This window comes from Diplotaxodon limnothrissa, linkage group LG7, assembly GCF_057381915.1.
Source record: "Diplotaxodon limnothrissa isolate DT_005_m linkage group LG7, D_limnothrissa_male_GT1.1, whole genome shotgun sequence".
Lineage (NCBI taxonomy): Eukaryota > Metazoa > Chordata > Actinopteri > Cichliformes > Cichlidae > Diplotaxodon > Diplotaxodon limnothrissa.
In genome coordinates, this window is record NC_140602.1 from 58,156,928 (window position 1) to 58,176,790 (window position 19,863).

At 39.6% G+C, this 19,863-nt stretch overlaps 1 protein-coding gene across 1 annotated transcript in view; it reads left to right on the forward strand.

Moving 5' to 3' along the window:
* Positions 1-19,863, forward strand: part of ttc28 (tetratricopeptide repeat domain 28) — a 167,029-nt gene that overhangs the window by 72,730 nt on the left and 74,436 nt on the right. Inside the window, exon 3 of the mRNA XM_085358541.1 lies at positions 19,065-19,212. Within this exon, the coding sequence (XP_085214667.1) occupies positions 19,065-19,212 (148 nt within the window). The remainder of the gene's footprint in view (positions 1-19,064; positions 19,213-19,863) is intronic.

A 19,863-nucleotide genomic window follows, 5' to 3' on the forward strand; every position in this document is an offset into this window, starting at 1 on the left:
TTTTAAATATGAACGAGAGGTTGAAACCAGTTGTATCCCACCCATTTGTGAATGCCGCAGAGGGATTTAAATATTTAGGCATCAGAGTAACCCCAACGATAAGCAATCTTAGTTCAGCCAATTATGAGCCCCTGGTGGTAGGGTTGTCGGATGAGATCACTAGATTAATATCGTTGCCTCTTTCTTTACTGGGAAGAATAAACATAGTAAAGATGACTATATTACCTAAATTCCTATATATCTTTCAGTCAATTCCGCTGGCCCCTCCTCCTTCTTTTTTTTCCAAGACCAGAAAGCTTCTTTCTAATTTCATCTGGAACAATAGGAAGCCAAGACTCAGACTCTCCCTCTTGTATTTACCATATGATAGGGGAGGACTACAGTTTCCAAATTTAAAATGGTACTATTGGGCTGCTCAGCTGAGGACCACTATGTTTTGGTTTTCAAACGATATTTCCCTTCCCTGGTTAGCAACTGAAAGAATGTCCTCAAAGGGTCTGTCGTTAAATAGCTATTTATACTCAGCACCCTTTAAAACTTTAAAGAAAATTACTACTAATCCCTTTGTAAAAAACACTGTTGTTGTTTGGCATGAAGTACAAAAAATGTTGAATGACTCTTCTGGGTTGTCCTGTTTCTCCCCAATTTGGGGTAATGAACTCTTTGCCCCGGCTAAGAATGACATGGGCTTTAAAGCTTGGCTGAACAAGGGCATTGCGAAACTACAGGACGTATATGAGGAATATTCTCTAATGTCATTCAGTGAATTAAGGGCAAAGTTTGATTTACCGCAGAAACACTTTTTTAAGTATCTGCAACTTAGAAGTTTTATTCTGGCACACTTAAACAATTCAGTGCACCAACCCCCACTCTCCATCCTAGAAACTCATGTTACAAAAAACTGTTTTGGTAAAAGACTGGTGTCCCAGTTTTATAGCCTGTTAGTTGAACACCATAAGGATAACTCTGATAGTAAAAGACGGGAGTGGATTAGTGACTTACAAGAAGATATTTCATATACTGAATGGGGTAAAATATGTTCAAAAACACACACTCAGACCATTAACACTCGTTTGAGAATGATACAATTTAATTGGATAATGCGAACATACATGTCCCCTGTACAATTAAATAAATTTGATCCTAATATAATTGATCTATGCTATAAGTGTAATAGGCATCAGGGTACACTATATCACTGCCTATGGAAATGTGAAGAGATCCAAAAATTTTGGAGCTCTGTGTTACAATATATCTCTCAGATCACAACTTCTCCTGTACCGCTTTGCCCTAAGTTATGCATTTTAGGCTTGTATCCAGATGACTGTACTCTGTCTTGTGAGGAAAGAATAATGGTCGATCTTTGTTTGCTACAGGCCAAACGCTGTATCGCCTTATGCTGGAAGAATGTTGGTTGCCCCTCTTTTAACCACTGGTTAAATAATTTAACATCGAGTTTAGCTCTTGAGAAACTGACCTATATTGTTAGAAAGAAGGCTTCTGAATTTTACAACATCTGGAAGATATTTTTGGATCTACTGAGGAGTGGGGATGTGGGGGGGGGGCGGTGAGTGAATAAGACAACTAGATAATGAATAATGTCTGACTTGCTGTTGGGAATATACTATGTAACCTATATTATGATTTATTTTTTTATTTTTATTTTTATTTATTTATTTTTTTTAATTGTATTTATTTGTATGGTTTAATTTAATTTTTTTAACTATGCATTTATTTGGAACCCTTTAGGATTAACACTTCAATTATCGTTATTACTATTATTATTATTATTATTATTATTATTATTATTATTAGTGTTGTTATTATTATTATTATTATTTTAATGACTGCCATACGTTCATTTTATGTTGGTGTTGATACTGTTGAAAAAACAAATAAACATACGTTTAAAAAAAAAAAAAAAAAAAAAAAAAGGCAGCATCACCCAGTTTACAGTACAATTTACTAGATGCTTTACAGTATCTGAACATCTTGGTTTGACACTGCATGTGATAAAATCAAGTTACTGTATGTATTCATGTGTGTACTGTGTAAAATACCTTTCTGTGAACCTTCAACATCTCACGCCACCATTTCCAGCATAATTTACATGACTTCACACATGAAACAAGCAGCAGCAGAGACTCTTTTTTTTTTTTTATCAGCAACCACCTCAACTACCTGCTTCTTTAAAACACACATACATTTTTGGTGTGATTTACATATGGTTCTTTTGTCTGTTTTAGTTTTTGTTGTCCTAAATCCTTAAATAAGAAATCAGAATGCAGAATTAGTTGAATGCTACTGTTTTATGGGTCGTCAATACTATATCTGTGAACGTGTGGGCTTTTTATGTCTAGAAATGGGTTTGAATAATTATTTTAGTTCATTAGCTCTATTACCTCCTATTCATTGAGGATCTTGCGAGCACCCTCTGTTTAGGCTCTGATTTAAATTGCAGCAAATTTCAGTGCAATGGGATTAATAGGAACAGGGATGGTTCTCTGTAGATTGGCTCTGGAATACCTGCTTTCTTTAGGGCTGAAGGTCACCAAGGCAATCAACTGGTCACCCGCCTTGCTGCACGAGCTCATTCGCAAACACAAATGCAGCAGCAGCCTGCTGAGTGACAGCCTAATTACCCGGTGTAAGAGAACCAAACCCCTCTGCTGCGCTGCAGTTAACCAGATCAGAAGGTTACTTGTCTTTCTCCCCTCCCCACTTGCCCATTTATGCATATTTTTTGCAGCGACTTGAGTGTATATATGTGTTTGTCTGTGTGTGTCTGCATGTGGTGCTGAGAGAGGCTGTTCTAAAGATGGTGGCTGATAGTGATATTCACATACATGAATGGGTCAAGGGAATGACTCAGGGTCTGGCTCTACAGATAAAGAAGGAGAAGGGAAAAAAAAAGGGATTGGTTCTGGTCACCAAGGGACTAAAGCTGGTGTGTTCAGGTCAACTTAAATTACTTGTGTGTGACAGAGAAAATGCTTTCTTTAATTCAGAGAGCTCAGTTCAGAGTGACTCATTCTGTACAGCAAGGTTAAATGTTTGAGTTGACATCCATCTCAGGTTATCCTCACAGAGTTTTGCCGTGATGACATACGGTGGTGTTGAAGATGGAGCTGGTGTTACTAGAAGCTAGTGTGGAGTGAAAATTTAAAGTGGGGATCAGGTGTTTGAACAGCTGCGGTGAAGAGGTCCTGAGCTCTTCAGAAGGAGATAAAAACAGAAAGAATGCGTCAGCTGCTCCTTTATATTGACCTCCAGACATCACATTTCAAAGGCAGATTGAAAAAAGGCCTCTTCTGTTAATTCCTTATGTGTTGATTTAGATTTAAGCAACCACATGTTATCAGCAGCCCACTTAACTGAATGTATTTTGATCCCACAGTCTTGACTAAAATAGAAAAAGATCCCCCATATGTTTGTTTTCCAAAATATGTAATAAAAACTACATGATCTGATAATACTTTTTTATGTCCAGGAGTTCTCATAGTTGCTACTTCTGATAATATTAAACATTATATGTATAGCACTTACAAAACGAATGTTATGAAAGATTTACTATAACATAATACACACAATAAAACAATAAAAAAACATGTTTGTAGGGGGGAAAAAGCCCCAAATTAACAGCTTCAACCTAGAAGGAGAAATTATAAATGATAATGGATGCTCAATGCCAGCTGCCATTAAACCCAGAAGAAGTAGAAGCAGTGTCCCAGAATTCATAGTGTGGCCCATCGCGGACCTGCTCAGTTTCCAACAATGGCGGCAGCTAGTAAGTTTTAATATTACTGTTATTATTCTTTCTGGGTCACAAAATAAACGTTTAACATATTTTCAGGTGAGAATGTAGCTGTGTAAACTTCAAATATCTGCTTGGTTTATCAAGACACCACATACAGTGGCTTGCAAAAGTATTCGGGCCCCCTTGAACTTTTCCACATTTTGTCACATTACAGCCACAAACATGAATCAATGTTACTGGAATTCCACGTGAAAGACAAATACAAAGTGGTGTACACGTGAGAAGTGGAACGAAAATCATACATCATTCCAAACATTTTTTACATTTCTTTGCAAAATAGCTCCACCTCAGTCAGATTAGATGGACAGCATTTGTGAACAGCAATTGTCAGATCTTGCCACAGATTCTCGATTGGATTTAGACACCAGACAGGTCAGGGATAAAGCTATTGAGAAATTTAAAGCAGGCTTAGGCTACAAAAAGATTTCCCAAGCCTTGAACATCCCACGGAGCACTGTTCAAGCTATCATTCAGAAATGGAAGGAGTATGGCACAACTGTAAACCAACCAAGACAAGGCCGTCCACCTAAACTCACAGGCCGAACAAGGAGAGCGCTGATCCAAAATGCAGCCAATGCGGCCCATGTTGACTCTGGACGAGCTGCAGAGATCTACAGCTCAGGTGGGGGAATCTGTCCATAGAACAACTATTAGTTGTGCACTGCACAAAGTTGGCAGAACAGAAAACCATAAGAAGTCCCGTTTGCAGTTTGCCACAAGCCATGTGGGGGACACAGCAAACATGTGGAAGAAGGTGCTCTGGTCAGATGAGACCAAAATGGAACTTTGTGGATAAAATGCAAAACGCTATGTGTGGCGGAAAACTAACACTGCACATCACTCTGAACACCATCTCCACTGTCAAATATGGTGGTGGCAGCATCGTGCTCTGGGGGTGCTTCTCTTCAGCAGGGACAGGGAAGCTGCTCAGAGTTGATGGGAAGATGGATGGAGCCAAATACAGAGCAATCTTGGAAGAAAATCTCTTGGAGTCTGCAAAAGACTTGAGACTGGGGCGGAGGTTCACCTTCCAGCGGGACAACGACCCTAAACATAAAGCCAGGGCAACACTGGAATGGTTTAAAACAAAACATATCCATGTGTTAGAATGGCCCAGTCAAAGTCCAGATCTAAATCCAATCGAGAATCTGTGGCAAGATCTGAAAACTGCTGTTCACAAACGCTTTCCATCTAATCTGACTGAGCTGGAGCTGTTTTGCAAAGAAGAATGGGCAAGGATTTCAGTCTCTACATGTGCAAAGCTGGTAGAGACAAACCCTAAAAGACTGGCAGCTGTAATTGCAGCAAAAGGTGGTTCTACAAAGTATTGACTCAGGGGGCTGAATAATTACACACACCCCACTTTTCAGTTATTTATTTGTAAAAAATGTTTGGAATCATGTATGATTTTCGTTCCACTTCTCACGTGTACACCACTTTGTATTTGTCTTTCACGTGGAATTCCAATAAAATTGATTCATGTTTGTGGCTGTAATGTGACAAAATGTGGGAAAGTTCAAGGGGGCCGAATACTTTTGCAAGCCACTGTATTTTCAAAAGTGCTCCCACATTTTCGGAGACGTCTGTTACCCACCAGCTCGATAGCTAGCTCAAGGCTCACTAGAGTCGGTGAGAACACCGGACTCCCGGAAAATCATTTTCAAACCCACCCCCGTCTTTTGCTACTCAGGTTAAACATGATATATAAGTCACTTAGATAACTTAAAAATGTTATTGTTTGGCTTTTTTCAGTATTTTATTCGTTCCTGAGTAAATCGGTTTGGCTGAGATTAAAGTTATAGTTTTTACACAGCTGAATACACGTCAAGCAGACAGCTGATTATCAGAAGTGTGAGATGCTCGAGAATATACTCCGGTGTCCTGTTATATTTTAGATAGCAAGGAGCAGACGGCTGAGTTTATTAAACTCCACCGAAACAATCTGCAAATTTCATTCAAGTTTAATAAACTATCATCTTGTCTTTATTTTTAGTTAGCACATACCTTAAACACTCAAAGCTGTAAGCTAATGATAGTTATATAAGTCTCGGTCGTTGTGTCCTTGGGCAAGACACTTCACCTACCGCCTACTGGTGATGGCCAGAGGGGCCGATGGAGCGATATGGCAGCCTCGCTTCTGTCAGTCTGCCCCAGGGCAGCTGTGGCTACAACTGTAGCTTGCCTCCACCAGTGTGTGAATGTGAGAGTGAATGAATAGTGGAATTGTAAAGCGCTTTGGGTGCCTAGAAAAGTGCTTTATAAATGGAATCCATTATTATTATTATTATTATAAGTGTCACGGTCCTGGGTCGGGTCGACCCAGCATTTTGAGTTTCTTATGTTTTGGTTTATTTTTGCATTATGGATTGGTTATTCTCTGGTGATACTGTTTTGATTACAATTATATTCTGATTCTTTAGTTATCTGATGATGATGTTGATGACGATGATGATTATGTCTGGTTTAGGTTTTGTTATCTTGCCCTTATGTTTGGTTTAGGTTGCCTGTGCTTGGTCTTCTCTGCCCGTATGTCCCTCTGTTTGTCCATGACGTCATTATGCCTGTTTACGAGTCTGTCTCTGTCTGGCGTGTGCTTCCTGTCTTATTTTGTAGGTCTGTGTCCTTTGTCAGTGCGTTCAGCTTTGTGCTCTCCCTGTCTCGTCAGTGTAATCAACGTCAGCCGTGTCTCCCAGCTGTTTCCTCTTTGCTCCGTTCACCTCTTGTATTTAGTGTCTGTGTCTTCCCCTACTCGGTGTCGCATCGTTAACGTCTGTTCACCCTCACTTGCTGCGTGTTTAGGATTTCCAGTCCTCCTGCATCTCTGTTTAGAGTTTTGTTTGCTTTTGTGAGTTTTATTTTATCTTGATGTTCTGCTCCAGCAATAAAGCTGCATTTTCTGTCTAAACCTCGTGTCCTGAGAATCCTGCATTTTGGGTCCACCACTCCTGCCTGCCTGCCACACAGCCGACCATGACAATAAGAGCATTTGCATGCTGGTGCAATAAGCTGTAGGTTGTACGTCCAATGGATGCATGATCTGATTAGTCAACTAATCGCAAAAATAAAAAATCGGTGACTAGTCGACTATCAAAATGATCGTTTGTGGCAGCCCTAGTGCCAAATGACAAGATCAATCACCTCAAGGCACTTTATATTGTAAGGTAGACCCTACTATAATACATACAGAGAAAAACCCAACAGTCATATGACCCCTTATGAGCAAGCACCTTGGCGACAGTGGGAAGGAAAAACACTCTTTTAACAGGAAGAAACCTCTGGCAGAACCAGGCTTAGGAAGGGGCGACCATCTGCCGTGACTGGTTGGGGAGAAGGAAGACAGGATAAAAGACGAAGGCTGTATCCCAATTCAGGGTCTGCAGCCTCAAAGGCCGCATTTTAAGGCCGATTACATCACAGCGACGTGACGAAGGCTGTCCCAATTCAAAGGCTGCTCGAAATGCGGCCCTCAAATGCGTCCTTCATTTCCCTGAATTTCAAGTATGTGGCGGTGTAGACTTCGTGGTCCAACATACCCCAGAATGCATAGCGCGGCGGTGGGTGTGGATAATTTTGCCGAAAAAAAAAAAAAAAAAGCGGAAGCGGAGCGGCCAAAGAGTAAACTTGTAAAAGTAAGTACTGAATATTATGTCACTTATTTATGTGCAAATGTTTAATAACGAAGAATATTAAAACATTACTGTTGGCCACATGTCGGGAAAGTTATGTGACATTAGCGATGTTTGTACTAACTTGGTTTTACAGCCTTTATTTTAAAATATACGCTGTTCAATAGTTGACCTTAATCTTACAGAGAATATGATGATTTCATGGATATTTAAAGTATGTACTGAGAGAAATTTAGTAATGCCAACATATTAAAAGAACAATATCTGTCTCTTATATATAATACATTTATATATGCAGTGTAAAAGGAACCTGTCTTTGAGTGAAGATTTAAGGTGACAGGAAATATAAATAAACGCAGCTTGAATCTTTACTGAAGCTCAGTATTTGAAACAGAGTTCATTCACTGCTGTAATAACTAATAATGATTGAAATAATAACTTTAATATTGGCCATATTATATTTACATTACCAAAGTGAGATGACTTTAGTCTCATGAACAACATCAGCTAATTGTTATTTACTAGCTAATCTTAAAATGACTGTTCAGCACAGAAATGAGGCCCAATAATCATGATTTCACAGTCCCGTGGTCTCAGCCTCAGATACTTATCAAATCAAAGCTCATGTAGAAACAAACAAACAAATGAACAAAAGATTTTCTCCTTCATTTCTGTCAAGCAAAGCTGTATGAAACATTTCCAGCTGTTAGTATCATGGTTGCTTGGCAACCTGGGCAGCACAACGGAGGCTAGACTGTCCCATTTCATAAGCCTCGCACTTCCGGCCTTAGCGGTCTTTGAGTATGCGGCCCGTGTGGACCGTTAAGGCTGCGTACTTTAAGGCTGCAGAACCTGAATTGGGATACAGCCGAAGATAGCCACCTCCATATCAGTGTGTGGGACTGTAGCCTATAGGTTTATATTGATAAATGGTAATTATGAGGCAGTGTGTTTCAAGTCATTTTACAGAGAAATGCATAAGTAACATGAAAAGTACCGTAACAAATTATTTTCTCCTGGGAGTAACTGAGTAAAGTACTGCATTATTTTAAAGAAATGTGTCCTGTGTAATATGTTGTGTTGGTCTGTCTTCATGAAATCTATGCATTTATAGCTGTGGTATCATATGCCCTGATATGTCTTAAACGGTTAGGATTTTTGAAACTGACAATATTTTTGTTTTAACAGCATGTTTTAGTGGGAGCAGACATTTATAGTATAAACAAGTTGAAATATAGTTTCTTTAAGTCTGGATCAGATTTGTTGCTGGCTCATAGTTTCTATTGGGCCACTGTCATTTGGTTGACTTGGAACACCAGATAATAACTTACTGTTTTAGAGAATACAATCTGACCCTCATCAAGTTGATCAGGTCTTTTCTCCTGTAACTAACACACTCAGTATGAAAACTAACTCTTTATGGTCTAATAATGTTGCTTAGCTTTTCAGGATCCATTGTTACAGTATCATTTTTGTTGTCTTCATGTGTGACTGATCATAGTGTTTTGATTCACTGGTGTGTGTATAATGAGTGAAATGAACCAAGAAACACTAATGACACTTCTGTGTCTACTAATAACTCTACGTTGCAGCCCAGTTGTGTCTTTTCCATGCCAAACATAGTTAATGACCTGTGGCTACCCTTGGACTGATTACATCAGACAGACAGCGACGCCTCAACCATTGAATCGGGATAAATTCTGTGGTCCCTCAACATATGATGCCAGAGGTGTCTGTCTTGACCCTGCATGTGTTACCCACACTCAGATATGTTAACATCAGTGCAAACTCAGGAACACATGCACAAAAGAGAGATGAAATCATCCTTGTCCTTGACCTTTGTGCTTTTAAAATCCTTTTTTCAATTTTTTAAGTCTCTGGATCTGCATCTCCATCTCAAAATTTTTTTGGTTTTTTGGTAGTTGGCTTTTGACTCAAACACTCTACTGCACAGACTTGTAAAGCCATTAGACTGCCTCTGCTGGCCTGTGTGGAAGAGCCCACAGCTGGCCGTGTAACATCTTTATTGGTCCCAGTGGAAATGGTAGTTATGGCCACTCTAACTCAATTATTGCATCTTAGCTAGTGTCCCAGTGAAACAATGATTAATATTCATGCAGACTAACCGGGGAGTTAGCCTCAATCTGATTTGAAGATCTTATGTTTGTGGCAGTTGCACATCGACTTTAATTTTCACCACTGGAGTCACTTTACCCAATGCAGAAGTGCTTTTGATCTGCCTTTCTAATGACTGCCAGTAGGTGAATCCTTTTCTTTTTTTTTAGACAAACTCAAATTGCAGGAGGTCTATGTAAAAACAACCATTCTGCTCACTTGATCTTTGGTCTCACTAGTTTTATGTTATAACCCAAATAATGTTCATTTAGTAAGTTATGATCAGAAAGAAGATAAGATAATTGGGGTTTTAATCTTTTTTTTCTACTTTATGGCCTACTGTATCTTTCTTTATATAGCATGGCAACATCCAACCCAAACAAATGATTCTGCAGTATGATGCTAAACAGTTGTTTAACAACAGCAGAATGACTCACAACAAAAAGTTTTATTTTCCTATGGCATTGTACTTTTATTTCTGCCACTGAAGATGTCTGTCTGTTTGTGGACAAGCAGGATCAATTACCTCCTAATCTTCACCACCCAATGTTTGTGCTTTTCCTACTTACAAAGTCAGATTTAAAAATTCTAATTAGGTTTTTGTCTCTTTGTTTCTTATCCATACTGGATTATGTGTTTCCAGTTTTCTGTGAAGATGCATACTCAGCACCATTTTCATCTACCATAATACTTTACAGGCTGACTAGTTTTTTAAGAGAAGCTGTTTGAATCACACTGCTGTGCAAGATGGGAGGGCTGCTAATTCCCAGCCTGTGAGTAACTGTACACTGCTGTAGAAATCTGCTCGTTTGGATTCACAGGGTTTAATCATACTTCAGCCTGGTAATAATGTGCATTAAACCCTGCAAAGAGACATCCTTACAATACAGATTGCTGTTTTTAATGACTCCCTCAGAACGTCTCACGCTCCTAAATAATGATCTCACTCTGTAGGTCTTACAGTACACAGCACACAGCTCACAACTCACACAGCATGTCATTTTATCACCCACTGTGGAATAAGTGGGGTATTGGCTTAGCAAAATGAAGCTGCTGTTGTTTAGCAATGGCCAGGTGACATCAGCAACTTTCAACAAAGAGAATAATTTCCCTCAGGTCGGATGTTGTTCTTGTTGTAACTTAAGTTATGTTTATAATATAGCATCTTTCGCTAAGCTGGCACTGGAGGACTGATCAAGACTTTAAGTTATGTCACTAACTAATTATGATACTTCATTTTGAACATACGAATATTCTTTTGTTGGCTATATTTTAAAAGTTTAGTGGCTATTATCCCCTAGCCCCTTTTTGATCCCCGCTGTTCTGTAGCTTCTAAAACATAAATCAGTTCAGTCAGCAACAAAGTGGTAAAAAAAAAGAGTTTTTTTACTCCATGTTGGCTCGAGATAAAATGAGAATGAAGATCTTGTTGTGTGTTTGGAGGGAGATTTTGTGATTTCCAAAGACATCAATCTCTATCATGTCTCGTTTATGGGATCCTCTCTTGCTCTTGCTCACAGTCTTCTCTCTCTCTCTCGCCACTTGTGCTGCCATCTGTTCTCGATTAATGTGAGTTACGAGCAGTAATTGAAGCAGCTGTTCATCTGGTGAGCATCCTTTGCTCTGACACACAGCACCTCTCTCAGTCACCATCTCTCACCTTCATTTTCTTTGATTCGATCTACTATTATTTTTTGCTGGTTCGACACTTTGCTTCAGACAAAATGTCTCAGCAGTTGCCAGACAGATAAATATATTACAAAAACACACCTGTTCGGTCAGTTGGTGATTCTAACTTGGTCATTGGTTATTGTTTAAAATGGATGGAACAAAGCATTTGTGTATGTAGTAGGTAATGTAGGTGTAGGATTTTGTGTCACATATTTAGTGAGTCCTTACCTTTATTTCTAACGGCTTTATTTTCTTTTTAATTATTAATTAATTAATATCTTTACTTTTCTTGAACAGGGATTTAAGTGTAAATCAAAGCGTAAAGTTGGTCTAATGTCATTTATAAAAACTTTCATTACAAACTAAGCCCCATTGGTGAAATTTCAGAGAAATAAAGATAAAAGATATCACCAACATCTCCACTTTTGTTTCATTTTATTTGTGTACTTCACGGGTCTTTCAGAAACTTGGATAAGACTTTTTAAAAAGCAATGAAAGTAAAGAATGGAAAAAATAGCTCACCTTCTTAAAGCAATATTAAGTCCCAAGTCACAATACAGCAACACCTCAAACATTTAGACTTTTACTTAACTGAAATACTCTGCCAGTAACACTATCACATCATATTTATTTTAAACAGTAACGACGAAATGAATCAAGAAACAAGAAATCACTGAAAAACAATCTGCTCTAAATACTAAATATAAAAATCCTGAATAATCTAGTTCTCTGGTGCAAACGACATTTCAACCAGCCAACTTTTTCTTTCGTACTTGTGGCTTTTGTGGTAGTGCAGTTTTTATTTGATGCAGTACAGTATAGCACTAGTTTTAGGTAAACAGTAATTGTAATTTTAAAGGCGTCTGTTAACAGGTCTTTACTGACTTGCTGTTATTTTAGTCAATAACAAATTCAGTAAAGCACTGGGGATCTCTCTTTGTGTTCACAGGTATAATATATGACAGCCATATCAAATTCATTTGTTTTTCAACAGGCTACTTTTTAAACATTTAAAGTATGATATAAAGTAATTTTGTTACTGTAAAATAGTTCCCAACAAATTTGTCCATTTTTATTCATCTACCATGATACAGTCAAATTTAGGTGCATATGGTCACTTCTGGCTTCACTATAACATTGAGGCTTCAAAATGCAGACTTTACATCCAGCGAGTGATGTTATGGTGGATATGTTCATCTTTTTATAAAGTCTATGGGCGGAACACAGGCAGTCATTTAAGACCACTTTTCTGGTCACTGGTCAAAGTTCAGTCCTGAGTCTCTTTTAGCACTTTTGGTTGTCCCCATCTACTCTCTAAAGAAATATCTTTTTAGCTACTAAATGCCCCACTGTGTTCACTGATTCTGTCTGTGTACAGAATTTTCTTTTTTTTTTCTATGACAGCAGCAAGATTGAACCACACAGTAAATCAATGAAACGAACAGTTTATCTCTATGCTGAAAATCTCTAAAAACTCACAGAAAGGTAGGGGACCTGTAGATTCACTTAAATCTTTGTTGGTAATCATTTGGTATTTTAAAAATATTTAAATTAATAACATAAACAATGTTTGAGTTCTACGTAAGTATGAACAAAGAAAACATGTCAGCTCACCTGTCATGTTAAAGGGCCCGTCTAAGTGCTCAACTGGGAATCAGTGTGAAATACCTGCAAACCAGACATAACCGCAGCAGCTTGGGAAGAGACTCTGTAATCTGACAGGATTTTTCAGAGATGTTCCAGAACACCGCTGAGAGAAAGAATGAATAAACGATACCAAGAGTGTGTTTCTGTGTTCACGAGGTGGTGGTGTTGTGTGTGTGTCTCTGTAAGGCTGTCTGCACCCCCTGCATGTGCTTAGTGGGCAGCGTAGCCAGACTGAGCTAATAGGCAGGATGTGTGTGAGCAGGAGGCTGGAGGTGGTGGTGGAGGCAGACTCTTCCTGCTGTCATTTTCTGTCTGGATCTGGCATGTTTACGCCACTGATAGGGGTAGAACGTTCTTACACACACACACCTATATAGATTTAACCTCTCATCCTCACTCTCTCACTCCCATACGCACACATGCTACTCAACCTTACCCATTATGCTGCTTGTCTGCTCATGCAGAGATAATGATCATCACTGTGATTATAACTTTCCTCCTCTGATATAATTATCCTTTTTGACTGGATTTTCCCCCTAGAAGGTCCAGAATAGAACATGAATGCCTAAATGAGAAACACTGCATCCTCCACACACTAGCCAGATCAGCATGAAGGCAACAGTTTTGAGGGGCAGTGCTAAGTAGAGGTAGGCACACAGGTGGGGTGTCCATATGTCACCCCAGCACTACATCCCAGTCTAGCTCCTCTTCTATCCTCTCCAGCCTGCATGAGGGTCAGAGGCCAGGTTGCTATATCTCTATCCCCAGCACGGACACTTGGCATCATTGCTGGTAGTTGATACTACTTTACAATAGATACAATTATCAAATGGAAATTAAATTTTTTTCCCAGTCTAGTGCATGACCCAGACACACACAGTTTATTAAGATAAGATACCTTTATTAGTCCCACAAGGGGAAATTTCATGTTAAGGCTGCCGACCTATTGCACGCAATGGCGGCGCCATCTTTCCCTCCGACCATACATAGATTACACGAAAACATCACATGGGGAAGACAGGTCAGAGAGGTATAACAATGGAAAAGCACCACATGAGGAAAGATAAGGAGAAAAAACTAACTCCCCCCAGACTGAGCTCCAATAGGGAGATCAGTTTGAGAACAGAAAAAAAACCCCACCTCTGCACATAGCACATGAAAAAACTCTTAATACACCAAAGAAACACATGACAAGCAACAGGGATGGGTAAAGGGTGAGAGACAGCCAGACTCCTTGATCCACCGTCAGCATCAGAAGGGAATAAGCGTCGAAGGCGTTTGGAGGGGTAAGGGGGGATGAGTGTACATCTGCATGTGTATATATATATGTCTGTGTGTGTGTGTGTGTGTGTGTGTGTGTCTGTCCAGAGTTCAGTTGAGACAGTGTCCTTAGCCTTGCCAGGCTAAGTAAACAGTCTTCCAGCCAACCCGGGTGGCCTTGCATAGAATGGGAAGAACAGTCTAAACACAGTCCATATCAGGGTGTTGTTGTTCAGCTCCAGCCTTGAGACCGCAGCTGGCGCTGAAGGGGTATCCGCATGAAGTGATGGTGGTTTTTACTTTAGTGCGAACAACTCATGGGAATTTAAAGTTGTTCTAACAGTCCGACACTGGTCTCTCAATCTCCCGTTGGAGAGCCGTGAGCTTACGCTGACGTGATGTTGTCATTCTTGTGCTCAAAGAGCCGAATCTGAGAACTCACGACTGCAGTGAGCTTCTCCAAGATGTGATCCAGTTGTCACTGAGAACCAAGAGAACCAGAAAATTTGTTAATTTAATCAACAGATGTTGATTGCCTGGTGTTATGGTTTAAGTTGTGGTTGTCAACAGGAATGACTTAGAGCTGTTGGAATTAATCCTGCCACTTTAAAGCATTTATTCAGTATTTATATACCCATTATTTGACAATCATTTTGGAGTACATCTATGATATTCCTAATGAAAGAGTTCTTATAATTTCTAAATGTATTTTTAAAATATACACTACCAGTCAAAAGTTTGGACACACCTTCTCATTTAATGGTTTTTCTTTATTTTTTACTACTTTCTGCATAGTAGATACATACTGAAGACATCAAATATATGACACAAGATATGTGGAATTATGTAGCAAAGAAAAAATGATAAATAACTCTAGATATGTCTTATATTTTAGATTCCTGAAAATAGCTACACTGAAACACGCTTTGTTGACAGCGTTGCAAACCCTTGGTCTTCTCTCAAGGAGCTTCATGATGTAGTCACCTGAAATTGTTTTCACTTCACAGGTGTGCCTTGTCAGAGTTTATTTGTGGAATTTCTTGCTTTCTTAATATGGTTGGGACCATCAGTTGTGTTGTGCAGAATGCAGGTTGGTACACAGCTCACAGCCCTGACAACTGTTAGCTGATTGGTTCTCACCATAATATAAATTCTAAATAAAGAGAAACAACAGTCCATCATTACTTTCAGAACTGAAGGTCACTCAATTCGGAAAATTGCTAACAGCCAGGGCAGTCACAAAAACCATCTACTGTACGACTAAACTGGCTCACATGAGGACCGCCCCAGGAAAGGAAGACCAACAGTCAAGTCTGCTACTGAGGATAAATTCATCTGAGTCACCAGCCTCAGAAATTGTAAGTTGACAGCATCTGAGATTAGAGCCCAGATAAATGCCACACAGAGTTCCAGTAGCAGACAAATCTCTACATCAACTGTTCAAAGGAGACTGCGAAAATCAGCCTTTACTGTCAAATAGCTGCTAAGAAACCACTACTAAGGAAAAGCAACAAGCAGAAGAGATTTGTTTGGGCCAAGAGACATAAGGAATGAAAGACCAGTGGAAATCTGTGCTCTGGTCTGATGAGTCCAAATTTGAGATCTTTGGTTCCCCCTGCCATGTCTTTGTGCAACACAGAAAAGGTGAACGTATGGTCTCTACATGCATGGTTCCCACTGTGAAGCATAGAGGAGGAGGTGTAGGGGTGCTTTGCTGGTGACACTGTTGGGGATTTATTCAAAACTGAAGGCATACTCAACCAGTATGGCTGCCACAGCATCCTGCAGCGATCCCATCCAGTTTGCATTTAGTTGGACCATCATTAATTTTTCAACAGGACGATGACCTCCAGAGTGTATATGGGCTATTTGACCAAAAAGGAGAGTAATGGAGGGCTGCACCAGATGGCCTGGCCTCCATAGTCACCTGACCTAAACCCAGTTCTGATGGTCTGGGATGAGATGGACCGCAGAGTGAAGGCAAAAGGGCCAACAAGTGCTCAGCATCTCTGAGAACACCTTTAAGACTGTTGGAAAACTGTCAAAGGGGATTAACTGCATGGTGCAGTATATTTACAGGTGCAGGGAAAGGGGGCACAGGGTTCCAGGGGGGAAAGTGGGGAATCCACACAGTCTCTGTTCTCCTCTTCTTGCTCACACAATCACTCCTCTTCTGCCACTCACACTTCTCCACGCTCTATGCCACTCCGACAAACAGACACTCCAAACTGGTTAAGGGACAGGTCCAAGAAATCTATGTACAAAGAGAGATCAGGTTAGGAACACTAGTGGACGGAGACTTGAGAACAAACTCTAGGATTTTGCCGGCAATATGAACTCAGATAGCTCAACGATCCACAACATTAAAACCTTAAACCAGCTTCTTAAAACTCACTTTAATTGGACAGCTTAAGTATTTCATATTTTGTAGCAATTTAACTTTTGACTCTGATTTTTTGAAAAGTGCTCCACAAATAGAGAATATTATAATATTAGCCTGCTGTGACTGACTGAGGCATTTTCATAATGAGTGTGTTAAGGCATATGGCCTCAGCTGTAATTACCAACCATTTAAATCACTTTCGTGTTAATCATCAGTGAAATGACACCGTGGTCTGTTCACATTCTGCACTGAGACTTGACCTCAGACTCCATTTGTTTCAATGAAGCTGTCTGAAGATGAGGATGGGACAAAGACGGCATGGCTGTAGAAAGTGGCAGGCGGGACAGCAGCTAGCATGTAATCTAATTGATCTCCTCTTTGTCTTAATTCACTCACTGTCATGAGAGCTTGTGCTTAAATGGGGGGAGGGAGGGTTGGATGATAAATGAGAAGTAAAAAGAAGAGGAATGAAGGCGAAGAGAGAAGGGGGCAAGACAATTAGGTTACAGTAAGGTCAGCAGTGAGAGAAGAAGATATGTTTGTGTTGCACGTGCCGTCTCTTGAGTTGTCTTCATGAATCTGATGTCATGATGCATTGTCTCTAATCCAGCTGTGAAATGCACAAGGGGTCCTAATGAAATGCATGTTGCTGTGTGTTATATGGAAAGAGTGTGTAACCAATGTGTAAATGCCACATCGGTGCTCGACCTTTTCATTATTTAAGGTTATGTGAAAATCACTGAGCACTTCTTAAAAAGTTACTTTTAATCCAAAGGTTGTTTTTACTACTGTTGGAGTCAAATTGTTAAATGTTGCCATTATTGTACTTAAATTTGTAAGGCTTGGTTCAAACTATATGGTCAAAGACATTACTTTGTTTCTGACTCTCTCCCCAGCGTGTTGGTGGAGGAGGCTATAGTCTTTTATAGGAGCACATCCTATGTGAGGGTTCTGTTTTCTTGTTTAGTAAACTTCCTGCCTTTATGACCCTATTGTGGACAGGAGGTCACACCAACGCACCCCCAGACACAAACTCACACTCTCACGTGCACATCCATACACATACATACACACACACACACACACATGCATACACACCTAGTGCCTGACACCATAGGGGGATTTTTACAATGAGTGTTTGTGAAACTGTGTGTCACAGAAATAAAAGGCTGCTGTGGGGTGATTGTTCTTCAAAGTGGTCTTACACCGAGGGCAGAAGGGCTGCTCTGAGATCCTTCCCTTGCTAGCATGTGAAAAACTGGTTGAGGTGTTCATCTTGCTTCGTTATCGGGAATAAGTCTCTAAACCAGTGGGGCTGTGGAAGCGCAGACCCAACAACTACAGCTAATGTACCTGAGTTTTTCAGACACTGAATAATGATGTCTTGCTGTGTTTGATGACCAAATATCAAAGCAAATCAAAAATCTATAAATAGAACAGGTTTCATTAGGGAACATTTAGGATACCCCACGTTAAAAACAAAGAATAATAGATGCATGGCTAACACATATGTGCAAATAAATCAAACAGTACAGTAGTGTGTGGACTAGCAAGTAGATTAGACTAAAGTAAAAATGTTTTAGAGAAGAGCACAGTTTTCTGTGTGCTTTTAAACAATTCAAATACAGCTGTTGGAACCATAGAACAAAAACAGCTGTGCCAAACTCTGTTAACTATCAAGTGTAACTGTTCTCCTTATTCAGAATGGGTTCTGTAAATGTTTAAACTATTGGATCTTTTTCAGAGCCTTCTCAAAGACAGTCATGTAAAAATCTAAAATGGAAAGACTTCTGGCTTGCTGAACAGGAGGCTATTCCCTAACAGTGGAGCTAACAGTACAGTCGAATCCCAAGTGTTAAGGACATAAATGAAGAAACAAAACTTGTGGATTGTTGCTTTGAAGTCTGACTGTTGAACAAAGACATTATAAATATTACAAGTTTTGTTTCTTCGTCAGACTTCAAAGCAACAATCCACATTTAGAGATAAATATGATAAATAAGGATATTACATTTTTTAAACTTAACTTTTCATGGTGTGAACAAAGAACCAAACAGACCATTTAAAGTGAAAGTTCTGTTATGTAGTGTTAATATGGTGAATGTTTGTATTAAACATGGTCTAAAGTTAGTGTATTGATCCCCAGCTCCTCCACTCCATGTGTCACCATATTTTTGGATACACCAGAGTGCGAGTGTGTGTGTGAATGTTAGATAAGAAGCACTTAGGCATAGAAGAAGAAAAAAGAGTGCAGTATGAATGCGTGTCTGCTTTGGTGAATAAGACCTGTAATATAAAGTGCTGAAAGTGAATAGTAAGGTGCTATATAAGTACCCGTCCATTTAGCATTTTGCTAAATTAATCACCGCTATGCCCTTTTATGTATACGTGTAGCTTTATTGCTGTTTTGCATAAAACTGCAGTTATATATTTTTGCAGTATTTCAACAAACCTCAGAAGAGAAATAAACAAGTGTTTCAAAATGTCAAAAAATATGAAATTTTAAAAATGTAAAAAAAATTATAATTGTGTTTTTTCTTTTCAGGCTTACTTTCGTCAGGGTGTTGCCCTACAGTACCTGGGTCGTCATGCCGATGCCCTGGCAGCGTTCGCTTCCGGCCTCGCCCAAGACCCCAAGAGTCTCCAGCTGCTTGTTGGTATGGTGGAGGCTGCCATGAAGTCGCCTCTAAGAGGTGGGCATGTCTAACACCGGACTTCATTCCGCCTTTCTCTCACTGTGCCAACACATCTGAAACAACATGACTCACATTTACAAGGGGAGAGACAAACAAAAGAACATCATAAGCAGAAAACTACAATTTTGTGCTGGAAAACTTGTAGGCAAGGAAAGTTAGATGTATGCACTAGGGAAACTGCCAAGTTATTACTTTTCTTTTATTCAGTAGCCCTCCTCGGGGACTAGGATGTGAAAAAAAATAAAAAGATCTCTCTGATGATTCAGGCCGCACAAAGAAAGGGATGCATGTTTGATACGAGAGATGAGAGATATATAGAGAAAAGAGAGATTCAGAAAATGCATAAAACAAGCATCTTAGATAGAACGGAAAGAGAAACGTGGAGATAAAAGGTAGTCATCGCCAGCTTCCACTTGTGGAAGTAAAGGAATGACTCTCATCCATTCCTGCTTCAGATGAATCTTCTTGACAATGAAGTGACAGGTGTCACATCTACTGCCAATTATAAAGACTGTTGTTGTCTGGTGTCTCCCACAGTCATATTTATTTACATTCAGGTACAGCGAGTGAGTGAGTGAGTGAGCAAGTTACAGTATTAATGCTGTCAACATAGCATTATTGAAGCCATCTAAGTTAAGGAAGGTAAAA